Source organism: Eptatretus burgeri, chromosome 3 (genome assembly GCF_056783735.1).
Source record: "Eptatretus burgeri isolate ZD-2024b chromosome 3, Ebu_testis_v1, whole genome shotgun sequence".
Classification (NCBI taxonomy): Eukaryota; Metazoa; Chordata; class Myxini; order Myxiniformes; family Myxinidae; genus Eptatretus; species Eptatretus burgeri.
Window position 1 is genome coordinate 3,685,900 of NC_140963.1, and position 14,295 is coordinate 3,700,194.

The 14,295-nt window shown below is 43.4% G+C and overlaps 1 protein-coding gene across 1 annotated transcript in view; it reads left to right on the top strand.

Annotated features, from left to right (window-relative positions):
- The window catches only part of LOC147029305 (uncharacterized), a 415,972-nt gene that overhangs the window by 275,739 nt on the left and 125,938 nt on the right, over nt 1-14,295 (top strand). The window contains exons 21-22 of the mRNA XM_085872263.1: nt 990-1,058; nt 2,999-3,070. Coding sequence (XP_085728389.1) covers nt 990-1,058; nt 2,999-3,070 — 141 coding nt within the window. The remainder of the gene's footprint in view (nt 1-989; nt 1,059-2,998; nt 3,071-14,295) is intronic.

Below are 14,295 nucleotides of genomic sequence, written 5' to 3' on the forward strand. Positions count from 1 at the left end.
CCTCGCTTTGAATCTGTCTATCCAGTGCATCAGCAAGGTCTCGGCATCATCATACCCAAGGTCCGCAGCGAATTTACGTGCCTTCAGCAGCAACATTTCATTGTCCAACCGAAAATTTGGCTGAGCCGACATTTGCCGAAACCAGATGATGAGCGCGTCATCGACATCTTCAAAGGACACACATTTCACGCGTTTCATACTTACCACCGGCCTCGCGATCTTCTCCACTTGTCAAAATATCTTGCCCTTATTCTTCAAGATATCGTTCAATGTCTGCCGTTTGATGTCCAACTTCTCAGCTGTGGCTGTTTTCTTCATCAATGGGTTTGCCTCGCAAAACTGGATGATGTCGTATTTTTCTTGGTAGGTTTTAGTTGTAAGCTTACGCTTAATCGCCATTGTCCTGCCTGCAGTGCGATCAACGTGTGTACGCAGTTATAAATAGACTATCACTGACGGTGTAAACCAATGAGCGAGCATCACGATTCCATGAAATCAGGCTTCTCACGAGGCAGCAGTTCCGTGTGACGAGTTAGGAGTGGTAATTTACTTGAGTTTCCATTACGCGGGAAGGGACAACATCTGACGACTTAGACGAAGTGACGACTTACAGAGGGATGACCCTTTATTCAAAGGGATTTAACATGAGATAAATTCGGGACTTTTTGACGCTGCCGACTGACGAGTTACACGCTGCCGACTTACGCCTCATCGACTGTATATACACACATATATACATATATCCCTGGCACTCATTGATGAACCTCTGAAAGTTTGACAAAGATCTGTTCAGCCATCTCTGAGAAAAATGGCGACACACACACACACACACACACACACACACACACACACACACACACACACACACACACACACACACACACACACACACACACACACCTCTCTTATAGCATAGATAAACTGGAGTGATACACATTGGGCATGAAGACTTAATCTGATGACAAGTGGATTGCAATGGTGGTGTGCAGGGAGAAGGTGGAAGTCCAGGTCTAAGAGGCCAAGAAGGATTACCTGGTTTCGGTGTGGCAGGAGAAAAGGTATTCTTTGGTGTGAATAATCACTTTTACCAGAAAATGGTATGAGGCTAATTATTGTATTGTGGTTTATCAAGTTCGAAAAGCACCTCTTTAATTGTTTAAATGGCATGATGTCAGAACCATAAACGTATAACTTACATTAAAGGACAATGTTAAAATAGTTCAATAGAGAAGGTGGAAGTCCAGGTCTAAGAGGCCAAGAAGGATTACCTGGTTTCGGTGTGGCAGGAGAAAAGGTATTCTTTGGTGTGAATAATCACTTTTACCAGAAAATGGAATGAGGCTAATTATTGTATTGTGGTTTATCAAGTTCGAAAAGCACCTCTTTAATTGTTTAAATGGCATGATGTCAGAACCATAAACGTATAACTTACATTAAAGGACAATGTTAAAATAGTTCAATACATCTCTTGGAATGCTTGAGTTATAACAAACGGAAGATAAATGCCCTTTATTCGGAGAAACGTCCTTGGTCAACACAGATCATGATTAATACCGAATACCGATTAATACATGATTGCTGAGGTACAATCTCTCGGTAAATCGATTATTTGGCGATCGGACCCTGTAGCGAGCGGGTAGAGTGCGGACAAGGTTGTGGTGTGCTTGGAGCACACCCGTGACTGGTTTTCGGCGTTGTTCCGGAAAGTCGTGACTGAATTGTCCTTCCGGTGGGCGTACGGGCACGATTCGGCTAAAAGCGGCTGTCCGCACGCCGGCGGGCGCGAATTCCGAACAATACTTTATTGAGATTTTGAGATTCAACATCCTGCATCGAGATTTTGAGATTCAACATCCTACATAGAGATTTTGAGATTCAACATCCTACATAGAGATTTTGAGATTTAACATACTTTATCGAGATTTTGAGATTCAGCATACTGCATAGAGATTCTGAGATGTTGACAAACTGGATTGATATTTTGAGATTTTGACATACTATATACAGATTCTGAGATTTTGATATACTGTGTAGGGATTTTGAGATTTAACATACTTTATCGAGATTTTGAGATTTCAACATATTGAATAGAGATTTTGAGATTTTGTGATTATAGATATACAGTATTACAAGTGTGTGTGTGTGTGTGTGTGTGTGTGTGTGTGTGTGTGTGTGTGTGTGTGTGTGTGTGTGTGTGTGTGTGTGTGTGTGTGTATATGTGTATATGTGTATATGTGTTTATTATTACTTCCACCACCGAAGGTGAATGGAGGTTATGTTTTCACCAATGTCTGCTGTTTGTTTGTTACTTATCAAAAAAAATTTTTTTTTGACAAGTTTGTTCACTTCCATTTGTTTGTCTGTCTGCTCACCTTTAATTGCCTACAGGGATCTTCACAAAACTTCACCAAATGGTGGAGTTGGTGGCCTGACAGAATCCTATTCATTTTTGAGGTCAAAATGTCAAAAGATCATCATAGGCCAAAGGTCAACAACTTTTTCAGATTTCTCAAATCCTTAATTTTCATCCGATTGACTTGAAATTTGAACAGGATTTGCATGTCAGGTCAATGAATTCAACCACCATTTATTTTTGAGGTCGAGAGGTCAACATCGGCCTACTTTCTAAAATTGAGAGGTTGAAAAACTAGACAGATCATGCTATCTCAAAAAGTGGATGAGTTATGAAAAAACAAGGTCGATGAGTGACAAGAACAAGCGGATTTGATTTTGGTTCAGATCCAGCTCATTAGTGGGATACAAAACGTAAACTGTTCAGCCTGGCAGAGGTATGTGTCCTCCCGAGTGTCCTCATTTGTGTATGTGCTTGGGTCCTGCATAAAAATGACCAGTTATCTGCCGAAAATTGGTATTGCTTTTGTGAACCCCATACTTTACTTGAAAGGTTAACTGAAATGATTGGCTAAACATCTCATTGATGTCTTGGTACCCAAATTATCATTCATTCAGTCTTCGTTATGATATTCTTGTTTGTCAGGGTGATCCTGGTGCCCGTGGTCTTCGAGGACTTCCAGGTCCCTCAGGTCCCATTGGCTTTCCTGGAAGTAAGGTAAATGAATAGTTTGCAATCATAGATTTCATGCTGAAAATCATTGCCCTTTTTGAGTGAGTATCTTGTTTCTCATCATTTATATGGATTACTTACATTGTTACTGGACAACCCTAAACAAACTGCATTTAGAAAATGGCCAAAACATTTGAACTTCTTCTGGAAGGAGTGGGGGGAGGAGGTGAGGCAGGGAGGGGGTTGAGGGATCTTAAAATAACAATTGGATAGGAAAAAGCACCAAGGCACAATGTTCTACAAAACTCCCTTTTTGTCTTTTCATTGAAAAGCTGGTCAGGTGAAAAGCTCGCTATCTTGTTAATCCACTCCAATGTGGGAGCATTCCTATTCATTATAGATCAGACTTATTAGTCACATTAATTCTGCTGGAAGTGTGTGTGTGTGTGTGTGTGTGTGTGTGTGTGTGTGTGTGTGTGTGTGTGTGTGTGTGTGTGTGTGTGTGTGTGTGTGTCAGTCAATGTCCAAAATACACAGGGGCAGCTTGCTATTTGCCTGTCATACTCGTAAATTTGTGCCCCCAAAAAATGGAGAGTGAAATTTTTTTTCAAGTGAGAAAATCGCTGCCTGTGCCCCAAATCATTTGGCTTTAAAAGGTTATATTCTTGCCAGCAAAAGTAAGATTATTAAATGTCCCCTAATCTTGCAACATTGTTGAGTTCCAGTTAAGAAATTAAACTGTAAATCAAAGCGAAATGTTACACTTTTAACTTAAGACAAGTGTGTGGGCCCCTTGATGAATAGCACAGGAGAATAGGTGGACAAGGAAGCTGATATAGCCTGCTTATTAAATCGTTTTTTTTTTTTTTTTTTTCTTGCTTTTACATTTACACAAGAACAGTAATGGGAATTTCCAATAGCTGAGAGTATCGATGAAGGAGGTGAGCAAGGATTTCTTGAGGAGAGAGAGCAGATAAGCATGGTGTTGGCAGATATCTTTAACAGCTCATTGGAGTCAGGACAGGTACCGGATCATTGGAGAGCAGCAAATGTAATACCATTATTTAATAAAGGATTCAGGAAAGTATTTGAGAACTTTAGACGTGTGAATTTGACTTCAGCTGTGGGGAAGGTGTTTGAGACGTCAATTAAGGAACCGATAGGAAACAATTTAAATAATTTCAAACAAATTGAAGGTAGTTCGCATGGATTTTTTTAAAGGGGAGGTCATCTTTACCAATTTATTGTAGTTCTATGAGGCAGTTTCTGACTGGGTGGATGAGGGAAGTCCATTGGATGTAGTTCATCCAGACTTTCTAACTGCTTTTGATAAGGTACTACGTAGAAGGTTTGGGCTAATTTTAGGGCTTGAGGGATGCCTGGCAGAGTCGCGAACTGGATTGTAAAATGGCTTTGTGATAGAAAGCAAACAAAGTGGCTGTGAACTGGAGGATGTAAGTTATGCGGTAGCATAAGGATCAGTTCTCGGACTGCAATTAATCCCCGACCAGTTTCACCACAGGGGCTACAGGTTTTCTCTCCATCTGTCCATCTGTCCATCCATCCATCCATCCCACCTGCAGTTTTTCAGACTTTTTTTTCCCCATACCCTTTAACATATTCAACTGAAACTTGGTACATCGTTTTACTGTGATAGGTTACAGAAGAAGTTCAAGATTCGTGGCATTTCATCAATTTTTCACTGTTATACCATTTTAGACACAGAAAAGATCACATATTATACGTGGGTCAGTGTTCAGCTGACCTGACTCCACCCCAATAAAATTATGTGCTGCCACTGCATGAAGCAGCACAGATCGGCATGCCTCAGGTCTTCGGCCTGGGTGTTAGTCCATGTCCCAGTGTAATTGGAATGATCCCAGGTATCTAACCACCATGTATTATATATGCACGTAAACCGGAGACATGTTTTTGCTTCATGCATCGACATCAGGTTATGTTTTTTTTTAACATTAAATGGGAAAAGCCCAGAAATGAACAAAACACGGTGGTTTAGAGAGGTGGTTCTTAATTTTAGTTCCAGTATCGGCTCGAGCATGTGTTGAATGAATTTTTATCTCCATTTGTTATCCTCGTTGTCTGTGTTGGTTTTTTGTCTACAAAATATATCAGAAAATGAAAATTGCTATTCCTTTTATTTTGCTGAATAGACCCAAACACAGTGGGTCATGGGGTTTCTTCTTCTTCTTCTTCTTCTTCTTCTTCTTCTTCTTCTTCTTCTTCTTCTTCTTCTTCTTCTTCTTCTTCTTCTTCTTCTTCTTCTTCTTCTTCTTCTTCTTCTTCTTCTTCTTCTTCTTCTTCTTCTTCTTCTTCTTCTTCTTCTTCTTCTACTTCTTCTACTTCTTCTACTTCTTCTACTTCTTCTACTTCTTCTACTTCTTCTACTTCTTCTACTTCTTCTACTTCTTCTACTTCTTCTACTTCTTCTACTTCTTCTACTTCTTCTACTTCTTCTACTTCTACTTCTTCTACTTCTTCTACTTCTTCTACTTCTTCTACTTCTTCTACTTCTTCTACTTCTTCTACTTCTTCTACTTCTACTTCTTCTACTACTTCTTCTACTTCTTCTACTACTTCTTCTTCTACTACTTCTTCTACTACTTCTTCTTCTACTACTACTTCTTCTACTACTACTTCTTCTACTACTTCTTCTACTACTTCTTCTACTACTTCTTCTACTACTTCTTCTACTACTTCTTCTACTACTTCTTCTACTACTTCTTCTACTACTTCTTCTACTACTTCTTCTACTACTTCTTCTACTTCTTCTACTACTTCTTCTACTACTTCTTCTACTACTTCTTCTACTACTTCTTCTACTACTTCTTCTACCACTTCTTCTACCACTTCTTCTACCACTTCTTCTACCACTTCTTCTTCCACTTCTTCTTCCACTTCTTCTACCACTTCTTCTACCACTTCTTCTACCACTTCTTCTACCACTTCTTCTACCACTTCTTCTACCACTTCTTCTACCACTTCTTCTACCACTTCTTCTACCACTTCTTCTACCACTTCTTCTACCACTTCTTCTACCACTTCTTCTACCACTTCTTCTACCACTTCTTCTACCACTTCTTCTACCACTTCTTCTACCACTTCTTCTACCACTTCTTCTACCACTTCTTCTACCACTTCTTCTACCACTTCTTCTTCTACTTCTTCTTCTTCTTCTTCTTCTTCTTCTACTTCTTCTTCTTCTACTTCTTCTACTTCCTCCTCCTCCTCATTTTGGTTCTTGTACTGGAACAACTGTGCGTTAAACGCAAACAAATTTTTTTATCTCCCGAACATTCATTGGGGCCAGTCGGAGACATGTCTTCGACTGAGAATTAACAGGGTCTATCTGACATTTCATTCAAATTTAGAAGAAGTCCATGTAGAAGGGCAACAGAGGAAACTAAGTAAGATTATTTTATGTAACCTTTATATGTACCTGTTATGTAGCACACGATATGAAAATAAAATGTTATGAGATAGCGGCAATTCCACTTTGAATTTTTGATTTCATTTTTCTCAAACTTTAAAAAAGTGTAGTTGGACCCTGTTAATTCTCGGTCGACGATGTATTGCAAAGCAATTCTCGCTGTTGATATTCATGATTTACATCAATGATTTGGACAGTGGGGTGAGGAGTCAGCTTTCCAAATTTGCAGATGACACAAAACTCGAGTGCAAGGAATCCCATTCAGGAACGTTTGGATTACTTCCACGGATCAGGCAAACGATTGGCCATGCAGTTTAACATCAAGAAATGTAACGTACTGTGATGGATAAGAATTATGAAAATAGAGATAACATAATACAAGAAGGGGCTGCCTTGCAGCGTGTCACTTCGGAGGAGGATCTGCATTTGGTAATAACTATAGGGGGTAAGCAGACAGTACAGTGCCAATGGCGAGAGGTAAAGCTCATAGGGTTTAGGTTGAATTCACTTGGGATCAATCTCATAAAAACTATTTATCGGATGTATGTCTGTATTTTCGCACTTTTTGCCAGGACGGCTGGACCGACAACCACTAAATTTGGCACATCGACCAAGTCCAACCCAGGGGTTGTCGAAAGTGTATTTTCATCCACAACCTCTGCCTTTAAAGGCCCTGAAGAACCATCAAACCTTTTACAAAAATGCTTGAGAGATTAGAATACATGCTTGAGAGAAGACTTTCTACATGCTTGGGAGATAAGACCCCTTAAGGTCCCTTAAGACCCCAAAGACCCATAAGACCCTTAAGACCATTGAATTCCCCGAACACAATTAAGACAATTTTAAACCCTGACTACTCCAAAGACCCTTGAGACCCCACAGACCCTTAAGTCTTTCCCTGAAGAACTGCAAGACCTCAAAGACCCTTAACACCCCAATAACCTGGAAGACCTTTAAGACCTCAAAAACCCGTAAGACCCCAAGACACTTGAAGCCACTTAAGACCACTTTACCAAACCACTGGTGTCTGGCTCTCCTACCCCCTAAAAAATCCCCCCCACCCCGTCGGTTCTCCTGCCCCCGATCCGCCTGCCACATTCTCAGCCCCACCGGCTCTCCTGCTTCTCCCACTTCTTAGTTAACCCTCCTTCCCCCACCCAGGCAACACCGGGTAACCCTGATAGTTATATATAAAAAGAGGTTGTGTTAACTCTGGGCAGTAATTTAGTTCGGCCTGATCAGGAATATTGCATGCAGTTTTGTTCACCAGATCGAAGGAAGGACATACAGTCGCTGCCACACAGTGGCAGATTAATGCATTGGCATACAGGACCCCGAGCTCGACGTGGGCCCCCCAAGCTCAACGTGGGCCCCCCGAGCTCGACGTGGGCCCCCGAGCTCGACGTGGGTCCCCGAGCTCGACGTGGGCCCCCGAGCTCGACGCGGGTCCCCGAGCTCGACGTGGGCCCCCGAGCTCGACGCGGGCCCCTGAGCTCGACGTAGGCCCCAAGCTCAACGTGGGCCCCAGGCAGAGGCAATGTGAGGGCCATGCATTTGCATGGTGCCACACAACCGATTGTTGGTTCACAATCTTTTGAGACAGCCCCCGAATGTGGGATCTCGTTTTGCCGCCAAAAACTTATCAATTTGTGAATGGTGATAAACACAGCACAAAGGGAGTGCTCCATCTCAGGAAAGAAAGCACTGTGATGTAATAAATCGATTTAAAGTTTTCCCTGATCTTTAACTTGACAGGACTCTTATGAAGTTCGTGGGTGAGGTTTTGAGAGTGGAGAAAGCAATTGGAATGATAACGACATTTAATGTTTCAAATACAACAATTATCACAATAAAATTTGCATAATTCCTCATGTTAATACATATTGATATTGTTCAACAAATCCACGTTTCAATGTATTGTTTGATCACAAAACAAACCCTCATTAGTAAATGGATTAATACATGCACATGCAGAACGTTGCGTTTTTTTAAAATCAGTGCACCTGTCCCAAGGTCCGAGGATGAAACAAAATGACCCGAGCAGTGCTGAAAAGCAAAAATCGCTCAACCACGACAAAAAGGATGAAAATCACCCGAAATCAACTTGTTTCTTTGCACACGTGGCAGAACCAGAAACAGGTCCTCGATCTCGCACATTTGCTGAGTTGTGTTCAATTACCAATCAGCTTGCTGAGCCAGCTGTTCCTTATCAACAGTTTCGTTGGACTGCTTACTTGAGTGATTAAGCCACTTGTCGAGCACTCTAAAAGAAATGTTTAGGTCTTCCACAAGCCTCGTCTATGTGTACAAGAAAAATACGAAAGAAAAACTTGGCAACTGAACACACCCTTGCGAGTGCTGTGGTGTGTTTCAATACCAATCGTCTTGCGGAGCACTCGCCAAGTCGTTTAATCACTCGAGCAAACACTCCAATGGAACTGTTAAGGAATGGCTAGCCTGGCAAGCAATGGCAAGATGCTTGGCCATGGAACACCTGAACATGGCCATTTTTTCCAAGGGGGGTAAAAGGCGATAAAACATGGGAATTCCTCCATATTTTTTGCAGTTGACTCGAAAGCAACACAGGTGAAGCAAGTGCAAAAATAACACGCTGTCTTCTTTATTTTTTGGGGCGTTTTGGGCCTAAATATTTTTTATGCCCAGAGCCCTCCATAATCAACATCTGCCTCTGCTCCCAGAAAGAGGACAAACATAGAGCTTCGAGATTGATTCTGCGCCAAGCTGCACAAAGCTATGAGGAGTGGCTGAAAGCGACAGGACTTTCGATGGAAGAAAGGAAGCAATAGTGAGGGGATCTGCTGGAGATGCTGAAGATAATGAAGGGGAAGACAAAATTCACACATAATACTTTTTCAGGAGATTGGACACCGACGGGACAAAGGGCCACCACTTGACAATGAAGAAGAGGAGAGTTTGAATAGGAGTGAGGCAGGTGTCTTTCACTCAGAGTGGTGAATGCATGGACTCATCTCTATCTTCGAGAGTAGTCTCTATTCGATGCCTATCTTCTACTAAAATTTGAGCCATTTTGTTTTAAGCAAACAGTCAATCCTGACAGATGTGTATTCTGCAGCATGAAAAGTGGGCTTTTCGCTTTATGGATGTGTAAAGGAACACCTGATGTTAATGACTCCTCAATTCGATTTTGTTATATTGTGTGCAAAGTACAAAGAGAGCTTATGCAATAGGTTCACTTTCAATATGTGGACAAACCTCGGTCTATGATTAAAGAACTACTTGATTTAATTTAAATGTTAGATTTTGAACATGGTGGAACAGAAATCTGAGCACGAACCTGTAGTTTCGCAGTGCTTTTTTCTCTGAATTGGTCCATATTGTGCATGCGCAGGGAGGAATGACGTAATTTTTAACTCTGCCTGTCTGGCAGTCAAACAAAATTGAAAATCATTCCAAACAGGAAACTTACTGTTTCTAAGGATGTTATAAAGGACAGAAACACCAGGAATGATGAACTAATTCAACATGTTAAATAAGGAGATGAAAGAGATGGTGCGTCAGGTCAGGTCAGTTCAGGTATGGGAGCATACGCTGGAGCAGTGCATCACTGCGTCCACTTTCCACCGGTATTCCAGGGGCTTCCGTCTGGCCATCCCCCAGGCAGATGCCTGGCCAATCCCCATCTCCTTGAAATGCTGATCACCCTGCTGCAACCACGAGGCACGTGGTCAGCCCATTGGCCTCCTCAACTCACGAGGCTCCCTCGCTGAGAGAATATGGTGAGCAGGATCAGCATCAGGAAAATGAACCACATCTCCATACAGTCGCAGCTGATGCTCACGGACTACGCAGGTAACAAATCTCTTTTGAGTCTCTCTCAGAAAACGCTCGTTGGACACAAAGTCTGACCAGCGATCAGCAAGGATTCTCTGAAGAGACCTGGCACCAAAGGAATGAAGTCACCATATCAGGTCCCTGGTCAGAGTCTAAGTCTCACATCTGTTGAGCAAGACTGGAAGCACTAAGGACCTGAAGACTCAGACTTTCGTCCTCCTGCAAAGGTTTCAGCAGTGCCACACCCCATGATTCCCCAGGCCCGACCCAGACATCTGTTGACCTCTGGCTCACAGCCAGCAGAGACATGAATATCACTGCCAAGGTTAGGGAATCTGTCTGTGACCTCAACATCCTTGCCACAAACAGAAACAGACAAGATGGCAGCATCCAAGATGTCATTGAAAGCCTGGATCTTAGTTTTGACCCAGGAAACCTGCAATCCCAGCGGCACTGACTCATCATTCAGCACCCCAAGGGCCCCCAAAAGTATACCTAGCGTGTCCGCAAAGATTACTGCATCATCTACGAAATCAAGGTCAGAGATCTTGACATTCCCAAACGATGCACCGCAGCTTGATCTCTCTGACATCTTCCCCAAATCCAGTCCACACAAGTGCTGAAAAGTGTGGGGGCCAGTACACACTCCTGACAAACTTCAGTAACAACTGGAAATAAGTCAGAGATGGTATCACCACATCTCACAGCAGTCTCAGGACCAGAGTATAGTTCAGACATCAGATTGATCAGTTTTGGTAGCACCCCACGAAGGCCAAGAATCCTCTAGAGGGCATCCCGATTCACTGAATTAAACATTTTCCAGGGATCAACATTGGCTACAAGCAGCCCCTGCCGAAACTCTTGTCTGCGTTCGGTGAGGAAGGATACTTTCGAAGAACAAGAGCAAAGAGCAAGGATATCCCGAAGAGCAAGGATATGGTCAACCGTTGACCTCTTTGGTATAAAGCCTGACTGCTCTGGACGCTGGTGCTCAAGCAGATGGTGGCGAACCCTATCAAGAATTAACTGAGCAAAGATCTTGCTTGGCACTGAGAGCAGCGTCACCCCTCAGAAGTTGTTGCAGTCCTGGCAATCACCCTTCCCTTGCCAGAGAGGGACAGCAAAGCCCCTCTTCCAGTCATTTGGGATGATGCCTGTTTTCCAGGCAGAGCACGGAACTGCATGCAATGACACGAGTATAGTAGTTCCACCAGCACAGCAGTTCCACCATTCTTCAGAAGGTCAGCGTCAGCATGGATGCAACAGATCCCAGGAGCATTACATCATTTCAACCGGTTCACCACTGTCTGTGTTTCCACAAACAAAGATGGATCACATTTGAATGGAGGGTCAGCAATTGGGATAGTAACATCCCTGACATCCAACTTGACAGCTGGTGGATCAGCCTGGTACAGCCGCTCAAAGTAACCGGCCCAGCGGGCCTTCACTTCAGACTCCTCTGTCAAGAGCCGACCACCCTCTGCTCTAACTGCAGTACATCGAGGGATGGGCTTGGAGGAACACAATATGCAAATTCCACTGTAAGCAGAACAAAAATCACTTGATCACAGGTGATGTTCTACCCCCCTCACAGATTCCTCACACATAGGCCTCCTTGTCCACCCTGAGCGCACGTACAGTTTTTCGCCTCAGCTCCCTGAACAGCTCAGCTCTGCCATTTCGCCGATCCCTTCAACTCTGGCCAATGGTATCCAGTGTCCCTTGAGAGACAAAATTCTTCTTTGCCCAACAGTAAGTTCCAAGACATCCACCGGCAACATCAAGGACGGTGGTCTTGAAGGCACTCCACAACTCTTCAGGACCTCCCAAAGCACCCAGACCCCCCAAGTCTCCACTCAGCTTGTTTGCAAACTCCACAGCTTCCCTCTCATCCTTGAGCTTGCCAACATTCAGTTTAGGCTGGGATGGTACCATTTTCTCAGATTTAAGCTGCAACTTCAGAGTTGCGACAAGAAGTCAGCATTGAGGAACTGAGCACTCTGATAGACCCTGCAGTTCTGGATCATCCTCCAGCAACCATCAACGAGCACGTGGTCAATCTCCTTTGCCACACCACCAGTGTTGGAATACCAAGTCCAGCGATGAGCCTGTGGGCGCTGACACCATGAACCAGCCACCCTAAGTTCATGACTTCTTGCAAAGTCAAGGAACTTAATTTGTTCTGGTTCACAGTTCCAGATCCATGGGGACCAACACACATCTCATAACCATCCCTATCAGTTCCAGTCGATGCATTTAAATCCCCCAATCCTAGAAGAATACACTGTCTGACTGGAACCGACAAAGCAACCGTCTGACTGGAACCGACAAAGCAACCGCCTGACTGGAACCGAAGAAGAAACCGTCTGACCTGAAATTATGAAGCAACCATCTGACAGGAACCGACGAAGCAACCGTCTGACTGGAACTGAATGAAGCAGCCATCTGACTGGAACTGATGATAGCCGTTGCCCAGCTGTCGCCAACTGACTCTCAAAGTTGTCAGAACTATAACCAGCTATCGCCAACTGACTGGAAAAAACGGTCCTCTCTTCCTGGCATGCACTCCATCACGGTTGGTCTCTGCACACTCGGCACATTGGGCACCCCAAGAAGCCCTGGGTCCTTTCTGTGTGTGTGTGTGTGTGTGTGTGTGTGTGTGCGTGTGTGTGTGTGTGTGTGCGTGTGTGTGTGTGTGTGTGTGTGTGTGTGTGTGTGTGTGTGTGTGTGTGTGTGTGTGTGTGTGTGTGTGTGTGTGTGTGTGTGTGTGTGTGTGTGTGTGTGTGTGTATATATGTATATATATATATATATGTATATATATATATATATATATATATATATATATATATATATATATATATATATATATATATATATATATATATATAACAGAAACATATCATGCTCGGACCCTGCTCGATGTCGCTGTCCTCAGCTGAAACCCATGCATCATCACTGTTTCGGGACCTACTCCAGTGCAGCTCCTCATTGGCGGCTCCAGCAGTGCAGCACACGCACCACCAAGCGACATCAGCTCACATGCTCACCACCAGATATCAATGACCAGATATAGATCCCCACAGACCTGCCTTTACATGCGAATGGAATCACTGCACTCGCCTCTGACTCCAAATCCACAATGAGGTTATCTCTCCTGCCTCCTGTAATTGCGTCACAGTATTCCTGACTTGCTTCGATGATGCTCCAATCATCTTGAGGTACTTCAGCATAGACTTTGCCACAAAATCCCAACAACCCACTTCCACTGGTAGCACATCACACATCCGCCCACGGTCATCACACACTTCTCTTACCTCTTCATACCGACACAACTTTCTTTCATGTGAACATTCCATATTTCATTCCCATGGGACTGACAGCTCAACGATGATAACCCTTTTTACCACATCAGACCAAATAATTAAATCAGGTGTTTGTTGGATGACTGCAATATGAGATGCAATGTGTTGGATGACTCTGTCCAAATCTGCATCTACCTGCCAAGACCACACCTGGGTTCAAAATGCATGCTGCCCCCTTGATGTTGCTTAACCTTACCTTCTCACCCTCCTTTATGAACATGATAATGGTCTTTTCTTTTATGTCTCATTTGTTCGGCCTCATCACATAGCCTTTAGGTAACCTCGACAATCACTCACAAAACCTGGTTATGTCGCCAAGTATACTTGGCTCGAGATTTCTGGCAACCAGACAGTACATGCTGTCATGTCTCTCTTCTACCACATTTGGCACATTCTACTGACTCAGCCAATTTCCATTTTGCCAGATTCACCGCAGTTGGCATCTGGTCACATCGATTTAAGTGCAAATATTAGTCGCTGTCGCTCCATCTTCCACAGCGATGCCCAGTTAACCTTTTCTGCACAACCATCTCCCTTGCTGTCCATGCTCCTTGCTGAGGTTGACAAAGCTTGAACCGTTCTTCTCTCCTCTTCCATACATTTAATCTCTTCGATAACCATCTCTCGTCTCCCACCTGCACTCAC